This window comes from Hermetia illucens, chromosome 4, assembly GCF_905115235.1.
Source record: "Hermetia illucens chromosome 4, iHerIll2.2.curated.20191125, whole genome shotgun sequence".
NCBI classification, from domain to species: domain Eukaryota; kingdom Metazoa; phylum Arthropoda; class Insecta; order Diptera; family Stratiomyidae; genus Hermetia; species Hermetia illucens.
Genome location: NC_051852.1, coordinates 102,727,991 through 102,755,002, shown reverse-complemented (window position 1 = coordinate 102,755,002; position 27,012 = coordinate 102,727,991). Strand labels below are relative to the sequence as shown.

Sequence of the window (27,012 nt, the reverse complement as noted above, 5' to 3'; positions counted from 1 at the left end):
ACCATTTTTTAACTTGAGTTCCTAATGAAATGAATGGGAGTGAAGAAGCCTATACACAGGACGTAAAACTGCCTAGGCAAGTCTTGGATTTTTATGGGACAAAAAGATGACGTCAAGGGGATGGATATTTCTGTCAAGGTCGCAGATTGGTTTCCATTTTTGTGATGATGTTAGTGCATTTGTTTTAGAAATTTCTTCTTGATTGAGATATGCTGCCAAAAGCTACTACGTTAAGAAATTAAAAAATATATAGTCCAACTGAAAATTCCAAAGAAAGAACGGAAGACTAAGGTTGATATCCAATCAAACAAAAACAATTTTCGGTTGATTTAAAAAATGCTGTTACAACTTCGCTGTAAGTCCTAATATAGGCCTCTTAAATAACTCGTGACAGCATCATATACTTTATTTGTTTGCATGCTCATGATTACTCCCTTAACGCTCTACAATAGTATCATTTAATATATATATATGCAACACATTTTATACAACGGTAAATCTATCAATTAAATTATTAACATAAATATCATATTAACATTTACAAAGTACATACTACGTTCGCTGTTATTTGAGGAGAAATGATATTCTGCCAAAAAGTGATTAAGTGTGTTGCGGAAAAACGTTATTGCTTGGCTTGGCTTTGTTAATACATACAGACTCGTACATGTACATAATATGACGATAATGCACAATCCTACGTTGTTAAGTTTAAAACTAGAAAAGGATAATGTACAGAATAAAAAATATATTTATAAAATTCTCTAAATAGTCATATTGGCATTGTACAAATAAAAGCTTTTTGTTTCTGTTTCGTTAAGGGTTCAGCATTTCTACGCCTATTCGTTTCGTGACCTCCTTTGAATCGTTATGGTCGTGAAACGTGAGATTACATTGCATGCTTCAAGGAAATATGTGTTTCGAGCAGGAATTCGTGTAAGGGATGACCTCACATTGGTTCATGTAGGTCATGGTTATGTAGAAGAGTCTTGAAATTGTAGTCCCGTGAAAAACAAGGGGCACTACATAAATTCAACACTTCAGTCAAGACTATTGGCAGTTCCAGTACCGCAAGCCAAAAAGGACCCTCCAACCTTCAGCCAGAACCCAGAGAGTCCGATGTACTACTCTGATACTGGCTGAATACATTGTCAGATTATACAATGTGCAACCAGAAATTTGGCTGAAGGAGGCATTAAGCGATTTGACAAAAATTGAAAAGAAATTTGCAAATAAGGCTCCAAGGGACTAAAGACAGTCAAAGCTAATACTCATTGAATGAACAATATAAACACACGGTTGTCGGGCCTTCAGGAGGACTCGATCCCATGTACAGAAAGCAACATTAATTCGAAGGAAGTTGATCATGCTCTCAGCGACAGTTTCCGCTGGAAAGGCTCTCATCGAACCTTGTAAAATATCGGAATCAAAATGTTTAGTTGTGCATTTCTAAGGGCTAGAATTGCCAAACATAATTAGGAAGAGGTATATTAGAAAACCCTATCTTATTGACCACATTTTGAAACTCATGTGCAAAATTGGCAATACATTTCGTTGGATAGACATCAAAGAGACAAATTTAAACTACAGGACACTGCTCTGAGCACATATTTCCTGACGACGCTACTTTGTAATCGCAAAACATCTATTTCTTCATTTGGTTATTTGAATCGAGCTTTTTACTTTCAACACTTAAGTATTAAATCTTGTACTCTGTTATAATACAAAAATATTAAAACCGAACTCTTAAACTAGTTAAAATACACGTTAAGGATAAAATAAAAAATATATAGATTTAAATTAAATTACTTAAAAAAATTAGTTTAACATCGAAATTACATTTAGCTCATCATATTTACAATGTTTTTGTTTAAATTATATCATTTCTGGGTTCTTTTGTGTGTTACTTATTCTATTCTACTTTTTTTTTGTTGTATCTTTTTTCTAAAAAAAGTCAAAAGCTTTATCGAACCATACTTCCTCTACTACACCTAATAAAAAACCAATTGGTTAGCTTCCACAAACAGCATCCCCTTAAGTAAATTCATTTGTGTTATGATGTCGATTATTCCGAGCGCCTAAAACCTTGTAGAAATCCTGCGCTGAGATCTCTCGATACAAATTGTCGGTTGGACGTCGGGAATTCTCTCGAAAACCTGTGGTCGCTGTTGAGCTCATTGTGCCCGTTGGCGATGTTGGCGAAGCTCGCGACCAAAATCTCAGCAATAGTGGCTTATCCCCGTCCCGGTCCACTTCCCAACTGGATGGAAGCCACCAGAACGGTTTCGGGTTCTGTCGTTCTGTTGTCATAGTTGTAGGCGGATTCGGGAACGAGCTTAGTGATGACGTTGGCGTCAGGAGAGTAGGCTGTCGAAGGATTGGCAAAACTTTCGTCTCTGCAGTAAACAGACGAGTTGGCATTGTGGGTGTGATTTGCTGGGATGCTGTTGACTCGGGGAAGCGGACGAAATCCGCTCGTACGTTGTCCGTTTGAATGAAAGCGTTGGAAGGGAAACGCACCTTTGAGCTGGTTTCGGAGCGTTTTTTGTTCTCCTCGACAATTTTGTTGATCATACGCAATTGTTCTTGAACGTCCTGAGGAGTTGGGTCGGAACGGTCAGGTCGTTTACTAGATTGGACCGAACCCAGGTGGTGATATACGAAGCGGTCGTTGTTTTCACTGTTGTCCGTGAAGTGACTCGAGTCATCTTGGAATCGAATTGTTGTATCGCTAAAGTCCGTGTTGGAGTTATGTGTACTCTTAACTGTTTCTAAGTTGGATGGGAAGAACGTAGATTTGGTAGGAAGCACTGGAGTGAGCGTTGTAATTGGCTTTGTAACTGAGTATAATGAAGTCAATGTAGAATGCGTATCCGAAACTGGGAAAGATGATGTTTTCTGCTCCTCATAATTCGAAAAACCATCAGCAACAGCAGGATTATTCTGAGCCTCCTCAACAGTTGTTGATTGATGGGTTGCATGCACTCGAAATGATTCATCTTCAAACTCCTCGTGTACATCAGGTGATGTATAATCTGGAGAAGTGACAGGCTCCGTACTTTCATCATCTTCAACAGTAGTCGGCCTAGTTTGTTCTTCTTCAAGATAACTATAGTCTTCGCCACTGTCGGCGTGGTTATTGGAGAAACCAACATCTTCATGAGAAGGACTTGAATTGATCAGTGGAACGGATGAGCTGGCAGGTATCGCATCAAAGCTTGAAGGCAGTATTGAAGAAGGCTGAACAGTGCTTGACAAACCCTCGAGAAGAGTGGTTGATGGACTGCTGATTGGTGCTGAAGGGGAATTACTGATTGCAGTGGTTGTTGCTGCTGCTGTGGATGGTTCTGTATAAATCCGTGGTGTAGTAGTTGCTGGTTGAGCTGTGGTTGTTGATGAAGCTGATGAATTTGTTGTTGATCCTGCCGCCGGCTCGTTGACAAATTCAGGTATCCCATTTGAGCTTGTAACCTCAGTCGTCGTCGTTGTAGCTGGGGTCGACGACGATGCTTCGGCACGAAAGGGCTTCGGATCCAATTCATCTTCCTCGGATGAGAAGTCGTTAATGTGTACATTATCATCTCGTATAGATCCCGGATCCAGTAAGTCGATCTTCAGCGGTCCATCACCATCATCGGGTGCATGATTGCTTGTTTCCGGGACATTATTAGTTGTTTCAGCAATAAGCTTATATTGGTCTTCGTAATCGTAATCATAATCAGGATTAGATTCTTGACTTGTATTATTGAGTAGGATCGCCAAATTGTTCAGTAATATCATATGTTTGTCGATCTGAACAGTTGGTATGCATTTCGAATTTTCCACCACATGACCGAGTGGACAATTGATTTGCGGACTTGTTGTTTTATTTGGGAGAATAAATATGGACTTTGGAGTAATTTTTCGGGTTTTATTTTGAGTTGGTGGTACCATTATCCACGCCTCCCAGGCCAGATGCTCTGGTGTATTCTCAATTGGTTTTGATGTGACTGGTAGGCAGCTACCGAAGTCAAAAACCGATAGGACTATCAAAAGCATTCTCAAGGACATCATATTGGTGGTATATTTTGTTGGTTCGATGATAATGTGACGTTTTCACGGTCTTTTATATAATCTGGAAATAGAAAAGATAATGTGGATCGTTAGTGATATTTCAGATGATAATAAAAACAATACTACAAATTCGTATTCTAGGAAAGGAAAAATTTGATGGGATTCAACAAAGCATCCAAAGGTAACTTGCACGAAATGCGTTTCCCGCAGCTCCAAGCAATCGAATAAACTAAATGAAGCTCTCAGCATTACCCCAGAATATATAAACCAACTTGCCGATCGATTTACTCTCGAATTTAATGGCCAATATTACATTTTCAATTTCGAAGTAGAGGAGAGGAAGCTTGAATTTAGAGGGTCTTATAGCCAGTACACTAAGAAAACAGAGCGCTGGTAGCGGGTCAGGCTTAACACCAGCCTTGGTAACCTTCTAACGTTGCCAAAGATTCGTTGAACGTGTTGATTAGAAAGTTCACCTATATCCGAATACAAACTTCAGCACTGCACTGCGGGCACCATCCGATCGCGGCGCTTTTTTGTTCTTCATGGATGAAACCATTTCGTCCGCCTGATGGTTGGGGTGAAGGGCGTCAACCTCTCAATGTCGCTGCTCTGGGTTCGAATCCCAGTCGTTATGGGTGTCTATGTTCGTCTTGTGTTTGTCCCGCTGCTGTGAGCTTACCACATGTATATCACACGTTAAGTGTGATGATAGTGAAGCTGCAGCACAGGCTGACTGTATGGACACCCAATACTCCACTAAGGAGTGAACAGGAAACACTAATAATGTTAGCTGCTTCCATGGAACAGGGTTATCGATTTTCATGTCACTGACTAAATCCAACCAGCAGAGTGCCGTTTTGACTGGATTTTTTCTTTTCTGTTCTGTAGTCTGTGGATCTAGGACTACTTCATATTAGCCTCTCGCGCATTTTGCACTCTGCCGCCAGTTTTTCCGTTGTCAGTTGTTCACCAGTCCATGGAGGATTTCTAGTGACGGAAGAGTGCTGAGATATCAAGCAGTTGCTCTACTGATTTATTCAAGCCCTATGGCTCATTTCCATTTTGTGAGATGGCTTAAAATTTATCCACGTCATTTTTCGACATTTTCGGCGAACATCAGGCCAATTTGAGGAGCTGTTTATCATTTCAAAGAAAATGTGCCTTATGTTACCTTATTCTTCCATTACACTGCTAGCAATAATAGTATTTCGCATTAGAAGTCAGTGTGCAACCGATGTCCCTTCGAGACAGCCACCTCTAAGATTCACTTTCGACGAGAGCCTGATGGAACCAGCTCCCACCCAAGGGCTTTTCCTGAAGAGCTGACATTTTCATGGCAATGACCCCGCATTCGCAGGCTTACGGTATTTTCAATGCAGATGGCAGATGTACCAGCTCCTATATCGATATTGCTGAGGAATCTCAGGAAACTCTACTGGTGCCTGGCCGGGAGCCCGTTGGGAGTTTCATGTTGGTTGATACCTCAAATCAAGGGAGAGGTATTTGTTTGATCATAGCGTGAGGTTGTTCTTTCTTCCAACTGGGCAGACAAATCCTGGAGGCATATTATCTTCATTTGAAACATGGAAGTATTCCAATTATTACTCGCCAAAGTGAAAATGGCGGCAAAATGTGAAATTGAAAGGAAGAAGAAACTCCTCGATGTAAAGCTTTAGAGCACTTGTGTGTGCTTTCAGAGCTTCTAGCAAAAATAAGTGCAATTGTAAAAACAGCTTCCATTACTCGGCACGTATTTTTTATTTTGCATATAATAGTATTTTGGAAATAAATTGTTTCCTTCTTCAGTTTAACGTCTGGAAAAAGTGAACACTTTGCACTGAAGAAACTGATGCACTGGTCCTTAGAGCGCTACCCCCACGTTGCCAATCAATACAAAACAAGAGGAAACTACCAAGACTGAAATAATAACAACCCACTAAGGGGAGAGGAAGATCATCAAGGAGCTCAGAAAGCAACAAGCTCACTTTATTAAAGCGAACAGGGAATGCACAGAAGAAACAGGAGAACAGAATGAAAGACAAGCTCGAGAGTGGGCTTTGGGCCGGAAAACTTGGGACTGATCCTCTACTACAACTAACGAAAAAGGTGGACAGAGTCATTAGGGAATGTCAAGCAATTTTAGAACCCAACAGACTGAAAGTCTCAAATCCATTACTTCTCAGGACCAAAAGGCCCTTATATCCATAAATCAGGTAAGGAAATGAGGTAAATCGTATCCGCGGAAATGTCATCAACGCATCAAATTAAATCGTTACTGAAGGAATTGCAGAATATTGAAAAATAAGAGTAAATTTGAGACTGAACCAGTCAAGAAATCAAGCGAACTTTTCCAGACAGCTCATTGGGGAACTCGAAGAAAAGTTTTGGGATTCTCCGTGAAGCCTATTTTTCTCTCCCAGTCAAAGAAGCCACATCATCGGAAAGGAAGAAGCTTAAAATACACTCATATTTCTCAATGGGTTACCTTCAAATACCAAATTCACCATGGAGCTGGAAAAGGGAGGACAATCACCATTTTTAGATTTGCTATTGAGGAGGAAACAGAAGGTATTACACTTGCAGATCTACAAGGAATCGACGGATACCAAAAGGTGTCAGCTGCAGCACTTCTGACCACATTCTTTCAATATGACCCACTGGATGCTAACCCCTCCTGTATCTACGGAAGACGCGATGAAGAAGTCTAAATGCATTTTTGAGATGTTGCTTGATTGACCGGATACATCGAACAGACCATCAGCAGTTTAATCAACAAACGGATGAGGACTCTTCAACAGCAAGTGCTCACCATGCTTAACCCAAATAAACAGCTCAAAAAGAGAACAGCTTTAACCAAACTTCCCTTCCCGGCTTTTGGCCGTTGTAGCAGGAACAATCAATTGGAAACTCTTCTGGTATCACCCAAGGAACCCACTGACCACGGAATCAGAGATATACAAAATCTTCTGCACCCATTGCAACGAAATATACGTAGGAAAGACAAGAAAGAATTTCGAAACACATCTTGGAGAGGATCTGAAGGACGCACAATTGGTGGGAAAAAAGGAATCGACAGACTTTATCGAAGGTAGCGGAGCACAACGTTTTGGCGAACTACGCGCTTTCCATATAACAAATACCAGAAAATTTAGACATAGGCAATTTATAGAGCCCAGAAAAACATAAAGCAGCTTATATTCCTGGCTATTCAAATTGATTAAGAGATGTGTTCATGGTATGGTAATTATAACTTTCTTCGATCGGCGAAACGGGTAATCAAGGGAAAGAGTTTACTGAAGATTCGATTACCCACTCGGTATGTGAGGGAAGAATTTTAGATTTCTTGCCTCGACCGAACCCTAGCAATGAGGAAGGCGTCATCGAAACACGTAGATCTGTAAAAAAACATTTTCGTAAAGCAGGAGGAAAAGTCTGTGGATTTGTCTTTTTAGTAGTTTATACCTTATTCATCTTATCCTTCATTGCTGGAATGACGTTATTTTTCGTTAAAATCTGATAACCTTGATGATATCTTTTTATTTTTCCGAATAAAGTAACTGATGTTTCATAGTTGATGACGACTGTACGTCGGTGTCCACAGTATTCCATTCCCATTTAATATTCGAATAAAATACGCTCAACGTCTTCACTGAGTTAATCCGATATCAACCGTTTGCCTTCTACAGTTTGGAGAATTTCAGGGACGGATTAGATCATGTGAATTCAAAATAAAGGATTGGACAAACATGTCTTACCGGTATCCGGTTGCCCATCATGTGCCCTATGCAGAACTAAAATAAATTTGCGAGCATCACAGTGCATCGTGCAAATGCGCTAACTGCGGTAAGTCCCCGTAGCAACCGTAAAAAAGTCAAGGACTGATTTAGAAAATTTGGATCAACAGTCCTCGCATTTTTAGAACTCGCAGTTATTATCACTATTTGTGGTCTACTTCACCTGTCTACCTGGTGTCACCTGTTCTACCAGGTGGCCTGAAAAGTTATTCAATCCATATGAGTTTTAGTTAACCCTAACCTTCAAAAGACACATGTACAAATTTGACAGCTATTAGTTTGTGTTACAGAGCATTACGAGTCAAGCAATTTTTGTTAGTTTGAAGAAAATGGATAAAAAGGAATTTCGTGTGTTGAAACCAAGGCCTGGCTTGATTAACATTATTCGCACTTTGCACTAGGAAAATCAACCGGTGAGAAGTGTTGAAACTAGGCGAAATGAGCACCGCGGTCGATGCACGTAGTGGACGCCCAAAAGAGCTTGTTACCGACGAAAACATTTGATGACTGCAAAGTGAACTTGATCGAGATTGCTTGGTCAAAGTGGAGCGGATTGGACATGGTGAACTGATTCCAAAGTGTACAAAGATCCAACAGTCGGCTTGTAAGGCTATGGTATCAATATTTTGGGATGCACATGGTATGATATAATATTCATTGACTATCTTGATAAGGGAAACTCCGCCATGCTATTAACATAGTATGCTGGTCCCAAGCCCAGGTAGAGGAGGAGGGTTTGAGGCAACGTACTCTGTACTATACTCAGTAAAACAAAAATAAAATGCTGAGATCAGGGAAAGAGATAAATAGAGTATAGTTGGAGTTATTCTACTATGCTAAATCCTACCTGATCTCTCTTGGTGACAGGCCCCGCGACAGGTCGATCAAGAAAATGCATACAATGTCGCTACAAACATGATGATCGGATTGAGTCGCAAGCCTCGGAGAAATGCTAGGGCGTCCACCTCAGTCGACGCGGCAGGACGGGCCCCGGTCCTGTCGAGAAATGGGCAAGGGTTCTTGACGCATGGACGGCGTCAGGACGTAAGCAAGTTAGTCCGCACACAACGAACAAAACAAATACGTGTCTGCACGCTAAATGTTGGTATCCTAACTGGAAAGACGGAGGAACTCGCAAGAGCCCTTCGGAAAAGGTGCATTGACGTCTGCGCTCTGCAAGAAACCAGTCGAACGATTTGATGATCGGCTGATGAAGCTCACCATTATATCAGCTGATCGCACTATTCACTTCTACACCGCGTATGCACCACATACAGGTCGACCTGATGCCGAGAAAGATGCCTTCTGGCAACTTCGCGATGAAAAGACTTGTCACGTGCCTGCTGACTATTACATAATCATTGCCGGTTAATGGTCATGTGGTGAAAAGGGAGACGGTAACAGGTGCCATGGGGGAAGGGAACGCGCAATGAAGGTGGCGAGCGTATAATCGATTTTGTGGACACCCATGACCTTCTACTTATGAATACATGGTTCATCAAACGATTGTCTCATCTTTCCACATTTTATAGTGGGAACAATAAAACGCACATCGACTATATTCTCATAAGACGCCAACATTTTACCACTGTCATTGATTGCAAAGTCGTTCCCTATGAGACCATCGCACCTCAACATCGGCCGTTGATTGCTGTCCTGCGAATTAAGCCACCGATAAAACGGCGTGAGGAACGCACTGGCCCGCCGCGCATTAAATGCTGGCGATTTGGTGAGAAGAAAGAAGAAACGGTCTCACTCATACGATTGCCAACCATTACGAATGTGGAAGAATCATGGAACCAAATGAAAGACACGGTCCACAAAGCGACCTCTGCAACCCGGGTAAGCGGTACATTAACCGAGATACTTGGCTTTGTTGAAATGAAGGTCCGTGAAAAGAAACGCCTCTATCACAAATTTCTCGACGATAAAACGCCTGCTAATTGGCAAATTTATAAGAATGCCAACCGGGAAGCAAAGAAAGCGGTCGCTGTCACCCGAGCGAACCACTTCAAAAATCTTTACGATAAACTGGACACTCGGGATGGCGAGAGAGATCTGTATCGACTTGCTAAAAGTCGTGATGGACGCACACAGGATATCGAACACTTCCGTTGTGTTAATGACAAGAATGGTACTTTGCTTACCAACCGTCGAGCCGCAACGGATAGATGGCGAGAATACTTCGAGCAGATTTCAACTGAAGAATTTGCTCACCCTCCACTTCCACAATAATTGCCGACATTTGGAGCAGTTCCACCAGTCAGCGCAACTGAAGTCGAGGAGGCAATAAAACAAATGAAATTTGGGAAAACAACAGGACCTAACGACATCGCATCTGAGCTCTGGAAAGCGAAGAGCTGGGATCCAACACTGTGGCTCAGTGAATTCTTTAACCGGGTCATTGAGGAAGGAAGAACACCATCTGGCTGGCAAGAAAGTACCACTGTTCCAATATGGAAAAAGAAAGGTAGCTCAGCAGAATGTTCAAATTACCGTCCGATCCGGTTACTTTCCCATACCATGAAGATTTTTGAACGCATTCTTGACAACCGTATTCGCGAAATTGTTGAAATAACCGTGAATCAAGCCGGATTTGTCAAGAACTGCGGAACTACTGACGCAATACACGCTGCGCGGTTACTCATGGAGAAACACCGTGAGAAGCATCGCCCTCTTTACATTGCCTTTCTGGATCTAGAGAAAGCGTTTGACCGTGTACCACATGAACTCATCTGGTATGCTTTACGACAACACTTCGTGTCAGAAGAACTCGTGCGCTGGGTTCAATTGCTCTACCACGATCCGAAAAGTAAAGTTCGAAGTATGGCGGGTGTATCAAAACCGCTTCGTGTCTCTGTTGGTGTTCATCAAGGAAGTGCCCTCTCACCACTCCTCTTTGTCCTTGTTATGGACACCGTCACACGGGATATCCAACGTCCAGCGCCCTACACACTGCTTTATGCAGACGATGTTTTCCTAGCATCTGATAGCAAAAATGATCTCGAGCAACTTGTTAAAAAAATGGAATGATCGCCTCATGCAACACGGTCTCAGATTGAATTTAAACAAAACTGAATTTTTGACGACCGATCCCCATGAAACAGGCACAATCACTGTCAGCGGCAGTGATCTGCCCAGAACTCAGCGATTTAAATACCTCGGGTCAACGCTATCAGCCAATGGAGAACTGCGTAATGAAATTGTTTCACGCATTAACGCAACCTGGATGAAGTGGCGTTCCACAACTGGTGTCCTTTGTGATCGACGTATCAACGAACGTCTCAAATCTAAAATGTACCGCAATGTCGTCCGTCCAGTCGCTCTCTATGGTTCTGAGTGTTGGCCGACCATAAAAGACAATGAACGGCATCTTGCGGTAATGGAGACGAAAATGCTACATTGGACTAATGGCGTCACACGTTTAGATCACATTCGAAATGAGGATATCCGCGATCGTTATGGGGTTGCACCGATCGTGGAAAAGTTGCGAGAGAGGCGTGTTATGGTCACGCAATTCGTGCAAACGAGAATTCACTTGCCAAGATTGGTCTGAACATCGAAGTCGATGGTAAACGACCAAAAGGCAGACCTAAGCAACGGTGGCTTGATACGCTGGATGGGGATTTGAAAGTCTCGAGATCAGGCATTCGATAGATCCAAATGGCGAAGCCGATAACGACGAGCCGACCCCGCTTGTGAACGGAACAAAGGCTGAAGAAAAAGAAGACTATCTTGATAAGGGAAAAATCATCAACAGCGGCTATTATATAGCGTTATTGGAGGGTTTGAAGGATTAAATCCCGCAAAAATGGCTCCATTTGAAGAAAAAAATGCTGTTTCATTAAAATAATGCGTTGTGTCACAAATAAATGAAAGCGATGGCAAAATTGCATGAATTGAGCATCAAATTACTTCCGCATCCACCGTGTTTTCCAGATCTGGCATCCAATGACTTTTTCTTGTTCTCAAACCTCAAAAGAATGCTCGCTAGAAAGAAATTTAGCACCGTTGAAGAGGTAATCGCCGAAACTGGGGCCTATTTTGAGGTTAAAGGCAAATCGTACTATAAAAATGATATCCTAAAATTGTATGACCGCTATAACTATTGTATCACCCTCAAAGGTAACTATATTGAATAATAAAGTCAAATTTTATCGATTTTTTTTATGTTAGCCTGCGAACTTTTCAGCCCACTAAATTGAAATGCGTATGAGTCCCACTTTACAAGGAAATTTGGAAGAAGGTTTGCAGCATGTTCACATGTTTAAGAATAGCAACCAACTGTCTTTGTCCGTTATATATAGCGAAAAGCGATTTCCAAACTATCAACGGAGGACTCTCTTTTAAATGAACATTTTAGTAAAGAATATTCTAAGTGTCATCGAGCCCATTGGTAACCTCCCTAGGTGCAGTATTCAATTGTTGTTGGTAAGGTCGGACCATCCACAACACAAATTTTAAGCAACCAAAATGCTGCGAAGATGCCTCATTCCTACTCTAGTTGAGGTTCATTTTCGAGTTTTAAAGGTGTATGATCTGGGTTGCCTAGTGCAACAGAAACAATAAAGGGCAGCTACCGATGAAACAGAGTCGTTGCGGTAATGGCCGTGACAAAGAAGCTGACGGAACCTGTTTTGACTGCTTTATTACCCCGTTGTGAGGGCTAACACGGCCTGAGTGCTCAGAAGCTGTAGCTTCTCCCCCACCATACACACACCCCGTTGTGATCGTCCCACCAAAATTCCATATCGGACCTCAAAGGTGCAATATAATAATAATAATATAATAATCGATAGTACAATAGCACAAATTGAACTTAGCACTTCACTACTAAACCATAACACGGTATACTAGGGATTGCTATGTGACCGTCCGTAATTATTACGCAGATTTTACCCAGTTTAGCTAGACCAGTTGATATCCAATATCTAGGCTACCATGACAATCTCCTTGGCACGAGTAAGACGTCAAACGCCACTTTTCGCTCAACAGATCTGTGTTCTAGCTACTAAGCTGAGAGAAAGCTGAGACAGATGTATACAGTTTTTTAACAACCTTGAGATATTGATATTTGGGATACATCCTGAAATGGCAAATTATAGGTTGTCAAAGCAGCAAAGTCCCATGGTTAAATAAGCCTTGTCGTTGGACAAAAATCGATCGAATTTGGTTTTAAGCTTGTTTCGGTCCCAGTCGAAGTAGTATATTCTATTCGACAGTATTCGATTAAGAGGATATGCAAGTGACTACAAATTTTCCGGAGGTTCCTAAAGAAAACTGGTCGTGGGAGGTAATCGAATACTTGAAGGTAGGTTCTATCAATTCTGTTAAACTGCGAGTCGATAATATCGGAAAATAATGTAGAATGTCAAACGAAGACTCCTGTCTTTCATACTGAATCAAGTAACTTATCAAATCACCATCGTACTTGATTATGTTTGAGGTTTCTAATGAAAAGTCATCATCGACATCATCGTGTTTATTTAAAGTTGAAATCAAGAATCTTTTCTATTTCAAAATGAAAAAGCGCTTGTTCGGGACCTATAATACCGCAGATTTGTGGTATTCAGGATGAACAAACATACCCAGCGACATGAACGCCCTGATAAGATCCTGAGAAAGAAGATGAAAATTATACATCTCCCTATCCTCTCCTTCTATGTAGCAATATCTTAATCAATCTTTTCTATGACAGATTCTAGCCTCAACAAGAAATTGTCTCTGTTACACTTCAAATATAATATTTACATGCTATACCTTTAGTCCATCTGCAAAACATCCAGTTTAGATATTAGATCGTTTTCAAGGCGTGCAAGGTGATCTGGCATGTCAAGGTGGTTTCCAAGAAGTAAGTAACCATGAAGATGAGTTCGCTTTACTTGTACTTCTTTTCCAGTGGGTATGTTGCACATGTGACTCTTGTATATTCACTGTTGTAATATCAAATATCACTTTTGGATTTTCACTGTACAGTTTGTTTCACGATTGGCGTGAAACGTAGACGCGTTTGCGCCCGGTTAAATTATTCACTCCACGCAAACCTTTACTAGACAAAATTATGATCACTCGTATTATATCTTTGCCATTGTCAACTTTTGGTAGCAATTTCACACAATGCTAAGAATCAGATTCTAGACTTCTCACTTTGATCGGTATCACTTTAAATCCAAAATGTCTGTAAGCCGGTCGGAAGCAAATTCTAAACTAAAGTCAACGATTGACTCTCGCGTTCAGAGGCTGTAGTGTGTCAATATGTATGCATGTGGTTGCTTCAAACCCTCCAAATTCTCTACCCCAAATTTGAGTTCTAGATAACAACACAGTTCACCTTTCGCAAATTTAAGTACAATTTATGTTATCTGGATGGGCACAGGCAGTGGCAAGTAATATCTATTACTATACCTCACTAAAGACTTTGGGTAATCAAACAATGATTCTCCTTTCTTTGAGGGTGTATTATCCTCTCATTAAGAAATTCCCAGGTAAGGGAAGTGAGTAGGTGGTAGGTGTTAAATGAACGAACCAGGTAATTAGGGGCGAAATAATATTCTCCAAACAGATAATTTTTTTTAAAAACTATATTCTTGGAAAGAGAAATTAACATCCAATAATAAATCAAATAAAATCTGAAAATAGTTATAATTCAGGCTTTACTAAAATCTGTAAAGGTGGAGAGGTTTCCATCAGAAAAATGTTCATTCTTCATTTCCACTCGACTTGAAATTTGACTTATAAATTTCTCTTATCAATTGTTGAGTGTTTTTACCGAGAATAAACTCCTCTTTATTCTTAAGAGATCCTTGTTAGCCTATATTACATTTTTTACCGTCTATGAGATTATGTTTGTCCTGACAAATGAAACCGGACAAAGCGATAAGTCAGTGCACATCCATAAAGCAAACTAAGGGGGTCATCCCGTGTGAAGGCCGTTTTTTTTTGCCTTTTTTTGGAAAATATAACAAATACATGTGATAAATTTTTCAGTTTGATATCGTAGCTAGTTTTCGGAATACGTGTCAATGTATGCACCCATCTCCAAAAAAAGGTGTTTTTCTGTTGCCACGCTGGAGGGCGCTGTGTTCATCTGAGGAAAAAAAACTAAACGGCATTTTAATGTGGACAATGTTCCACGGTCCGCAAACTAGGATAATTAGAAAATATTAAAAGGTAAATTTTTGGTGGGCTTTTAAGTTTAATTTTTTGGATTTTGGTTTTTTTTCACGGCTTTTTTATGAATAAACAAGTCGGGAAACAGGAAGCTAACCGCTTCAGGTACGAAAGGTTTTGTGTATTTCTTAGTACGTAGCACGTAATATATCCATATATTATGTGAGAGTATCCACTTTCGGGTGATATTGACATTCATAGTCTTCAATTTTCAAAGAAGCAACAAATTTGAGGTATTATAACTTTGTTAATAATAGCGTAATTTTCACCAAACTTGGTAAGATCCTGCTTTATAATATAGCCTATATCACTGCAAAATTTCATGGTACTAGGATGAACTTAAGGGGGGTTTCTAGCCAATTACAAAAAATTGTAGTAATATACTATTATTAACTTTATTTAAACAGATATCGGCATGGAAGGTATTTGCGAGCCCAGACACCATATAGTGGCAGCCTCCTGATTTTTTTTAGATTTTTCGGTTTGGTAGTTTCTGAGAACGGCCTCCTTAAAGAAGTGATCACTTTCAACCCCCCGCGCTCCCCACCCTTCCAACGAATGTCAAAACTAAGATCGGCTTTGAAAAGTACTAATGGATACCTTTAATTTGATATCCCACATGACTATATTTTATGAAAAAAAATTGTACACCCCTTTTTTGCATGTATGGGGACCCTCCCCTTAAATTCGACGTAAAAGGATGTAATTCACTGTATGCGTGAGCGTTCACAGTTCCCACCTTTCTACCAAATTTAGTGTCAATCGCTATAACCGTCTCCGAGAAAAATGCGTGTGACGGACAGACAGATAGACGGACAGACGGAAAGAGAGACAGACAGACAGACAGACAGACAGTAAACCGATTTTAATAAGGTTTTGTGTTTACACAAAACCTTAAAAAACGACCCATCCGATTGCAATTATCCTAGTTTGCAGACCGTAGAAATATGTATTAAAGAAGTCGTGAAAATTTCAGAGAGTGTGGCTGAATAGATTTTGAGCTATGGTGGCAGCCGATTTTCAAGATGCAGTTTTGAGAAAAGCGCATTTGAAAATTTCAATGTGATTATCGACAGTAAAATTTTAACTCACCATTAATGTGCTCTACCTGGTCCATAGAGAGCACCCTCCGTTTCTTCAAAAAAGTTTTGTAAGGCCGATTGTTGCTGGTTTCAATTCTGGCTCTGTTAGCGAGGTCAGTCGATCGTCGTTCGGACCGCCAAATTCGCGTTTCATTACGGCGGTCAGCATAAACCTGACATATGTGACCAACTTGATATCCCATTGTCACTAGGATTTTGAGAATTCCATTGAGTTCTTCATTGAAAATAATTACAGCCAGAAAAGTGGCTATTTCTACCACCTTGGCCCCAGAATGAAGGTGTTTAGGAGCGAAAGTCCAGATCAATGCATTTAACTCTCTCTCTCTGCTCCTAAACATCTGTTCAACAGATCATCTCGTGACAAATCTTCGTAGATTGGTTTGATGGCTGTTTGAACTTGTTCAGTCAGAGGTGCATCTTCTCGTGGTGGAAACTATCCAGTTCTCCTTTAGTTTCCGCTTTGCGGCATTTGCACCAACTGTCCTCGCCTGCTGGACAATTTTGATGCTGATGATTTTCGTCTGTAGAACATTTATGGAAGAAAGTTGCCCAAATTTCTTGCTTCATTCCTTCTATCGAATTTGCGTATCGACGAACAACTAGCCCAAAAAATGTAGTGAGGTCGTTAGTAACCTTACCAGTAAATTTTCCAGCTCCTTTTCCACCAATGCCTTTGTGATTCTTCTTTGCATTTCTAAGCCGCGTTCCCATTCTTTTCTCGACATGCATTCCTTTTTTACTACTACGTATATTTTATTATTTGCAGAAATACCGAGGAAAACTCCAGCAAAATCCAATATACAATATACAAAACTTGTCGCAATTGGAACATCCATGTTCATGCTTGCTAAAAGTTTCTTTGTTCGTGTTGATGCGAAGTCCTTTTTCTTCTCTGATAAGTACCGGTTCCCATGAAATACTCGTTTTTTAGTGCGAGCGTGACGTTGAATGTTAAAGCGATCTCCCTTCGTACGATCCATTTAAAAAAGATCACTGAACACACAAACAGCACAATACTTACAACAAAATATAAGTGAGTATAGCTTGAAAGCCTTTCAGTGCTCACTCTAGACTGGATTATCCTTTTTATTCCAAACAGCAAATAAGTTTAGACAATTGATTGGTTTTCCATCTTTTTATATTTATACCTGTGTTCGAATTTATAAGGCTGAGGTAAAAAACTAACAGGTAAAAAAAGATTTGATGCTCTTTCTCGTCGAGTACTCTAGCCGCGGCTGCAAACTCTTTACCTGTTTAACACTGTAATTTCTGAACGACTCGGAATATCGGAAAATCCCTTTGCCCACATATTCTCCACTATATATAGATACAATTCATGCAAAAATAATCGATTTCTCCAACCCGACACACGGGATGACCCCCTTAAAGGATTGTAACCTAAAGTTTGTTCTTTGATAACTTATGTGTGTATCTATATTCATATTTACCGGTCAATTGTAGATGCAGATATGAAGTTTCACAAGGTGCTACAGGCACGTTCAAGCAAGGTTTCGTACCGGTGTTTCAAGGATTCCAGGTACATATAAATATTCGAGACTTCGGTCCTAATTAATCTTCTCCTACACATCCGCACAAATTTGAGTTTCGGGTAGAATTTTAAATTAGGTTTTAAGTAACTGGTTTTGAAGATTGGAGTCGTTTTTACTTTCTGGTGAAATACCTTGATATTCTGAAGAGCACTCAATTCTTTTCTCGAACGGTTCAAGCTCTCCAGGATAGCATCCGCACTTTTGCTAGGGTCAATTCCAAAATAGGAAATGCTTTGAGAATCAATAGCAAAAGAGTTTGTGTGTCTGACGTTCTGTAAACCTTCAACTAAATGGACAATTAACAAAACTTAAATTAAGTGTTTCAACAAAGGGATGATAACACAGGTCGGTCACCAAAAAGCTGTTTGAATAATTTCAATTGAATTACTGAAAACGAAAATGATATCAGAAAATGTCTAGGATATTAGGGTTTTTCACAAAATGCCATTTCAGATCTGGCCCATTTTTCCTTGCCTATGTCATAAGATCTTGACAGATATTGTAGTAGTACGTGAAATTCGCTTAGCCGAGTACAGTTTTTTCTTGGAATGAAGTTAAACAGAAATGCATTGATAAAGTAAATATGCAAGTTTTCAGTTTAATAAAAAGATACACTAATCCTTAGAAAAATCATGATCCAATTTGAAGAAGAACCACAATAATAGCAATTTTCGGAAATATGAAGCGAAATTTGTTCAGCCTCCCTTCAATTAATTGTCAAAGTATGGAAATGTGATTGATAGTTTTTTACTGGCCTATGCTGACGAACCAGAGCCTATTTCAGCTTACAAAAACTGTTCCGCTCGAAACGTCTCATCATAGGGTCAAAGCTCCTACTGTACAATGATCATGCCAGTCCTCATGTGACCTCCGGAGACTTGGGTTCTTATCAAGGAAAATTGGCAACTCTTCGCCGCGTTCGAGAGAAGAATCGTCTAAAGAATTTTTGGCCCCTATATGAGGATGGACGATTGCGTAGCCTACATAACGACGAAATCTATGAGCGATACCATGACCATCAGGTTGTGGATAAAATCCGGCTCAATAGGTTACGGTGAGCGGGTCAATTAATCCGTATGGATGAGGATGATCTCGCCCGGCAAGTCTATAAGGGCAGACCCTGCCTAAGATGAAGCGATGGGGTAGCTCAGGACGCCAGACAGTTTTTAGGGATATCGAATTGGTGTACCTCGGCGCAAAACCGGGATGTCTGGAATTCCTTATTAAGGCAGGCCTAGACCGGATACCGGTTGTTGCGCCGTTGATGATGATGATTGATAGTTTTGAGAATTTTGGGTTTAGTAAGTAGTAATTTTTTTAAAAATTCTGTTTGGTAGTAAATAAATTAACTCTCCAAGTGCCTTTATGTCCAAATCCAGCCACCCTTGCAAAATTGCTGTTGTTAAGTCCATTGGTATTAGATATTGCTGCAAACACTTCTGAATGGACTTCTGGTTTTCCAGTCAAAAAATAATATTGAATTAGACGGATTTTTTTTTGACGTTTTTTCTACATGAATATTTTATTTTATCTTTAAAATAGCTAATTGGAACATCGTTCAAAATCCCTATAAATCTTTCCGCCGGCATTTTGTTTGTTATAAAATATAATTACAGTTTTCCATAATAAGAATTTACTCCTACGTCCGACGCACGATTTAGTCTTGAGGAGTTATTTTTACGTAAATCCTGTCAATAGCAGCTATGGCCATGGGCTCCGTCTAGATGAACTCGTTTCTCATTTGAAATAATCACATTATGCCACTTTTTCGTCCAAGCTATATGATTTTTTACATGATCCAATCTTTGTAAGAAGATATAGACTGGGGTCTTTTGTCGGTTTTCAAACCTTATCGATTCACTGTCTGCCTGGGGGGGATTAAAAAATTTTTTTCACCGGATATAGTCGTGTAAGGTATCAAATGAAAGGTCCCGATTAGTACTTTCCAAAACTGCCATTAGTTGGCGTGGCATGACTTGCAAAGTGCGTGAGTAAGGAGCCAAAATGTACGCACTTAAAGTGAGACAGGACTTATTTTCCGAAACTACCCAACCCATAATTCCGAAAAAATCAGGAAAGTGCGCTTAGATGAAATCTAGGCCTCAAAACATGCCCCATTTCGATATCTGTATCTTACAATAGTATATTACCAGCTTTTAGAAATTGACTGGAAAACTCCCCTTAATTTCATGCTAGGAGTTATCAATTTCGTGCGAATTTACTGCATCGTAAGCCATACAAATAAGATGCTGACGTCATAATTAACGCGAATAATTGACATTCCAATGAAATGCTCTTAGATGCAGCAGAAAGCATATACATCATCAACGAAGGAAGGCAGGTAACCCTAAATCACGACGAAGGAAACTGTGCAACGACCCTGGTGAAAAAGCTATGCCGCCGGTAATAAAAATAAAATGATGTGGGAAATATGGGTAAGATTAGTAAATTAATCATAGCGTAATTAGTAGAGCTAAAAAGCTTCGATATAAAGAGGAGTAGCTTAAGATAGGTTAACTAATTGGGTACTACGGGTGGGTGAAAGTGATCATTTCTTTAACGGACCCATTCTCAGAAACTACTCAACCGCAAAATCTAAAAAAAAAATCAAGAGGCTGCCACTCTATGGTGTCTAGGCTCCGAAATACCCTCCATACCGATACCTGTTCAAATAAAGTTAATAATAGTACATTACTATAATTTTTAGTAATTGGCACGAAAACCCCCCTTAAGTTCACCCTCGAATCACGAAATTTAAACGCAGCAATGTAAACTAGAGCATAGAGCATGATCTTACCGAATTTGGTGAAAATTGCGCTATTATTAACAAAGTTACAGTAGGTCAAAGTTGCCGCTTCTGCGCAAATTCAAGACTTCGAATGTCAATATCACTTGACTACCTCCTACATACTAATAGGGCAAATGCACACTCAAATGTCTTTATAAAAGAAATACACAAAACCTTTCAAGCCTGAAGCGTCTAGCTTCCCGACTTGTTTTTAATACTTTTTAAATTTTAACAACAAAAAAATTATAAAAAACCGATACTAAAAATGTTTATAGCTTTTTCCTATTACGCCTGAAAATACACTTAAAATTCGGCCGCCTAAATTAAAATACCCTCAACATGATAAAACAAATCGGGAAACCGGAAGCTGGCTGATAGCGTTGACTCGAGGTGTTTAAATCGTTTAGTTTTGGGATGATCACTGCCGCTGGCAGTGGTTGTGCATGTTTCATGGGGATCGATCGTCAAAAATTCAGTTTTGTTTAGATCAACTGAGACCGTGTTGCATGAGGTGATCATTCCATTTTTGGACAAGTTGCTCGAGACCATTTTTGCTATCAGAAGCTAGCAAAACATTATCTGCATAAAGCAGTGTGTAGGGCACTTCCTTGATGAACACCAACAGAGACACGAAGCGGTTTTGATACACCCGTCATATTTCGAACTTTACTTCTCGGATCGTGGTAGAGCAATTGAACCCAGCGCACGAGTTCTTCTGGTACTAAGTGTGTCGTAAAGCATACCAGATGAGTTCGTGTGGCATACGGTCAAACGCTTTCTCTAGATCCAGAAAGGCAATGTAAAGATGGCGATGCTTCTCACGGTGTTCCTCCATGAGTAACCGCGCAGCGTGTATTGCGTTAGTAGTTCCACAGTTTTTGACAAATCTGGCTTGATTCACGATTATTTCAACGATTTCGCGAATACGGTTGTCAAGTGTTGGGTCCCAGCTCTTCGCTTTCTAGAGTCCAGATGCGATGTCGTCAGGTCCTGTGGCTTTCCCCGATTTCATTCGTTTTATTGCTTCCTCGAGTTCAGTTTCGCTGACAGGTGGAACTGGTCCAAATGTCGGTAATGATTGTGGAAGTGGAGGATGAATGAAGTTGAAATCTGTTCGAAGTATTCTCGCCACCTATCCGTTGCGGCTCGACGGTTGGTAAGCAAAGCAAATTTGGTGAAAATTGCGCTATTATTAACAAAGTTATAGTAGGTCAAAGTTGCCGCTTCTGCAAAAATTCAAGACTTCGAATGTCAATATCACTTGACTTCCTCCTACATACTAATAGGGCAAATGCACACTCAAATGTCTTTATAAAAGAAATACACAAAGCCTTTCAAGCCTGAAGCGTCTAGCTTCGCGACTTGTTTTTAATACTTTTTAAATTTTAACAACAAAAAAATTATAAAAAACCGATACTAAAAATGTTTATAGCTTTTTCCTATTACGCCTGAAAATACACTTAAAGTTCGGCCGCCTAAACTAAAATACCCTCAACATGATAAAACAAATCGGGAAACCGGAAGCTGGCTGATAGCGTTGACTCGAGGTTCTTGTCATTAAGGCAACGGAAGTGTTCGATATTCTGTGTACGTTCGTTTTGGCTTTTAGCAAGTCGATACAGATCTCTCTCGCTATCCCGAATGTCCAGTTTATCGTAAAGATTTTTGTATTGGTTCGCTCGGGTGACAGTGACCGCTTTCTTTGCTTCCCGGTTGGCGTTCTTATAAATTTGCCAATTAGCAGGCGTTTTATCGTCGAGAAATTTGTGGTGGGCGTTTCTTTTCATGGACCTTCATTTTAACATCATCATTCCAAACCCAAGTATCCCGGTTGATGTACCGCTTACCCGGCTTGGTGACCCCGAAGGTTGCAGAGGCCGCTTTGTGGATCGTGTCTTTCATTTGGTTCCACGATTCTTCCTCATTCATAATGGTCGGCAATTGTATGAGTGAGATCGTTTCTTCTTTCTTCTCACTAAATCGCCACCATTTGATGCGCCGCGAGCCAGTGCGTTCCTCACGCTGGTTTATCGGTGGCTTAATTCGCAGGACAGCAATCAACGGCCGATGTTGAGGTGCGATGGTCTCATAGGGAACGACTTTGCAATCAGTGACGGTGGTAAAATGTCGACATCTTATGAGAATGTAATCGATTTGCGTTTTACTGTTCCCACTATAAATTATAGGAAGTTGAGACAATTGTTTGATGAACCATGTATTAATAAGTACAAGGTCATGGGTATCCGCAAAATCGATTATACGCTCGCCACCCTCATTGCGCACTCCGAACCCCTTTCCCCCCATGGCACCTGTTACCGTCTGCCTTTTCACCCACATGACCATTAAGGTCGCCGGCAATAGTAGTTAAAATACTGAATTCGATAGGTCACAGTGGGCCCACTGGAATGCCAATAAGTCCATGTATTCAAACAGTTTACTGCCTGGATCTGTTGCAGGAATTTGCGAATTTAACGACAACCCCTCGAGACAGAGAATATGCAGATTTTTTCTTAAAAAAATCATTTTGAAATATGCTCGTCTTAAGTCTAAGAAGATGTCTTAAACAGCAAATTTACAACACTACATTTACTTATACAAAAACTTTTAAGCAACAACTCGAAGTTTAATCAAAGGGAGGACTGAGTATACGTCGTTGAAAATTTTGCAGGCAATATTGACGGGCGATATGTTATTAGTTTCAATCATATTTATCGCTCCACTACCCCAGGATGACCGGCAGTTGGGGTTGCTCTAGTGGAGGCAGTTGAAGTACATTGCGGCAGCGAAGGCGATGACATAGGGGTGACTGACTAGGCTAGAACCCTGACAACCTTCGAAATATGGGCAAAATATGTAGTGTAGGAGCTATAATTGTGTGCTAGTCAATGAGGATGAGCATGCAGTGACTAGAGTTTATGGTTTGAGTCCTGAAAAATTGTAGTAAACTGTTAATCAGTACCAATAATCGTGAAGAGGAAGGGCCATTTCCACTGACCGTGGATCTGTCAACATGCACACAGATACAAATTGCATCCTCAAGCAGTGAAAGGAGATTCGCATCCCCACCTTGGAATTCTCTTATGCTACTTTCTGATATCTAGAGAAAACTGAGTGGTCTGAGCGGAGATCATGGCTATTGCATGCAAGAAGCATGATATACCATATACGTTATATGAGAGGGCGAAACCCTGAATCATAAACCTACAATATAGCTATTTACTTCATCGAAGAATTCCGCATATTTCTATGTATAAAATTACACTTCCTACAATTTGAGGCATTCTCAGAGTGACATAAATAATGATGAAGTCATAGATTAGTTCTTTGTTAGTGAACTTAACTGGGGGCTGCATTACTTATACACATGGAGGTTAATTTTGACCTGATACCGTTTTCGATAAGTCTGTGCTTTACAATTACCATATAAATTTTACGTTGGCACATATAAAATCTCTGTCCTATGAAATAATAGGTTAATCCTCCTGTCCGGTACATTGTCTTTCTTCAGATTACGCGCCAGCTGTTGAACGCATAGCAGCAAAAGGATTTTCACTTCAGTAGCATTAGCAAATTCAGAATAGCTTTTGTTTGTTCATTAGCGTTATCATAAAACTTTATCGAAGGGATTGGTTAGAAGGCCAGGGGGACAGTAAATAGGTCATATATAAAAACTTAATTTTTAAGCTTTTGTGTAAATGTGGGAAATATGGGTAAGATTAGTAAATTAATCATAACGTAATTAGTAGAGCTAAAAAGCTTCGATATAAATAGGAGTAGCTTAAGATAGGTTAACTAATTAGGTACTACCCCTGAGGATGCGGGAAAAAAGTAAAAATATTTACAGGATAAGGAAAAAAACCTAGTTCTTTTTTCAACTTATTAAAATTCCATCCATGAAGTATCTACATCTCCCCAGCCCTTTTTAAGAATTTGTGTAAACATAAAACCTTATTAAAATCGGTTTGCTGTCTGTCTGTCTGTCCGTCCGTCGCACGATTTTTTCTCAGAGACGGTTATAGCGATTGACATCAAATTTGGTAGAAAGGTGGGAACTGTGAACGCTTACGCATACAGTGAGTTACATCCTTTCAGGAGGTGCATGCAAAAGGGGGGTGTAAATTTTTTTTCATCAAATATAGTCATGTGGGATATCAAATGAAAGGCCTCGGTTAGTAATTTTCGAAGCTGGTTTTAGTTTTGGCATTTGCTGGAAAGGTGAGGAGTGCGGGCGGTTGAAAGTGACCATTTCTTTAACGGACCCATTCTCAGAAACTACCCTACCGAAAAATCCGAAAAAAAATCAAGAGGCTGCCACAGTATGGTGCCTAGGCCCCGAAATACCCGCCATACCTATTGAAGTAAAGTTAATAATAGTACATTACTATAATTTTTAGTATTTGCCAGGAAAACCCCCTTAAAATTATCCTAGAATCACAGAATATAGGTTGCATTATAGAGCATGGTCCTACCAAACTTGGTGAAAATCGCATTATTACTAACAAAGTTATAATAGGTCAAACCTGTCCCTTCTGTGCAAATTCAAGACTTTAAATCTCAATATTACTTGAAGGTGGATATTTTCACATAATATGTGCATATATTACGCGCTACATACTAATGGGGCAAATGCACACTTAAATCTCTTTATAAAAGAAATACACAAAACCTTTCATATCGGAAGCGTCTAGGTTCCGGTTTCCCGACTTGTTCATCATATTCTAGAATAGAATGTGCTATACTTACTGAATCTAATGTACACACAACCTTACAGAGAAATTCTTCTGAATTTTCGGCAAGTCAAACACACATCAATAATCGTCACGGTTGTCACGGTCGTGAATAATAGTAATTGGCGTTCCGCGTCTTATCCTTAAATCTTACTACAATTGACTTTCAAAATTGCAATTCCATCAGTGCTTTGAAATATATAAAATCTCCTACATTTTGACTGTTTTTTAAGATTAGTTTCTCCCAGAGAAGATGTATTTGTTTTTGTTCCGATAGAAGTATCTTAAAAGTTCTATGCAATATTACCTTCTATAACTTCCACTGCTTTTATGGTAATTACACGTACCCATCACTGCACATCCTTTCCATACACCAAAATGATTTCATTCACTTCAAGATTTTACCAAAGAAACTTCACTTGATAAGGACTAACTGCAACTTCTTCGACTAACATTTTATCAACTCCATGGAGAAAACAAATTTACTTTAGAAACAAATCTCTATCATCAACTATCAAAATATCGAAAACTTTACATCATTATGTAAACTAGATTGGGAACTCATTTTGTTTTATAATCTTACTCTACATCCTGACGAATCCTTTTGAATATTTCAGAGTGAAACTTTTCTCAAGATCTTCAAGTCCCTTGGAGGAATTTCAAAGTTATCTACTTATATCTTACAAATGAAAACTTTCTTACGAGTTGATTGCAAGAGTTGTTTGCTGGTCCTGAAGATGCGTTCGTTTTGGGGAGCAAAAAGGATTCGTGCTCATCTGGAAAGTTTTTGTTTATTGAAATCACTTGAGAATTGAAATTTCATTTAGGAAGTCTTGTCTCATCCTGGATGTCTGTTAAAGGCGTTACATAAGTGAATGCATTGATTGGGGGTACGCATCTTATCTGTTAGAAATCTACTTTTAGTTCTTCTCAACTTTCCGGTAGCGGAATTGCATTAAGAATGTCAGGGTATTGGATCAGATGGAAGATCTATGCTATACATTTTGTTCGAGCACATAGCAGAGGTAGAGACAAAATGGAAGAATGATGACCACCAGAGAATCATTGTGAAAATTAGTGGTCTTAACTATCCATAATAGCCAAAGTCCTCAGAAATACGCACTCACTATATCAATACAGATCCTTGGTGAGGGTCCTCATATGGTCGAACTACTTATTTGACGCTCTCTTCCGGACTAACTGCATTTTCATCATTTATTCCATTCATTCCCTTTTATACGCTCCATTGCTTATTGATTGTCGGTCAATCAATCGATTGGGCAAGTCAATTCCTTATCCGGTGACTGTAGGTTCAATTCCATCCTCTAATTGGAGCCAATTAACCTTCGCCTCTATGTTCGCTGGGAAATTGCGAATATTCATGTCTTGGCTGATCTTTGGTAACCACGGCGACGTCATGAGCTAAGTCAGCGTCAACATCAAGATCAATTTGTTTCAAATGGAAATGTCCAAGTCAATTTGTTTATCGGTCCTCAGCGCTGTTGGTGATTTGTGTGAAGCATTTGTTGGGATTGGCATATGATTAATTGAGTACAGCATCAGCGGGGTTCGGCCAAAACTGCTTGTGCCTGAAGTGGTTTCCTCCAAATTTCATAGCAATTGCAGCAAATAAAACCAGGAAAAAAACTGGGCTAGACTACTTGAGGCTTTTTGGACATTTTGCCAGCGTGGCGGTGACCATCTACACAAGAATTGCCAATCCACAACAATCCAGTGCCACCCAGATCACAAGCCCCTCAATTGCATTGACCTTTCAGCAATTCGGAACGAATTCATCAAAAGTGCAGCACATTCAAATACTTGCAT

General features: G+C 39.9%; 1 protein-coding gene across 5 annotated transcripts in view; it reads right to left on the bottom strand.

Annotated features, from left to right (window-relative positions):
* Positions 1-324: 324 nt before the first annotated feature.
* The window catches only part of LOC119654649 (protein folded gastrulation), a 375,724-nt gene continuing 349,036 nt past the window's right edge, over positions 325-27,012 (bottom strand). For all 5 annotated transcript variants that reach the window (XM_038060135.1, XM_038060133.1, XM_038060134.1 and 2 more), the window contains one exon: positions 325-4,111. In XM_038060135.1, the coding sequence (XP_037916063.1) occupies positions 2,032-4,050 (2,019 nt within the window). In that variant the 5' untranslated portion in view covers positions 4,051-4,111 and the 3' untranslated portion in view covers positions 325-2,031. The remainder of the gene's footprint in view (positions 4,112-27,012) is intronic.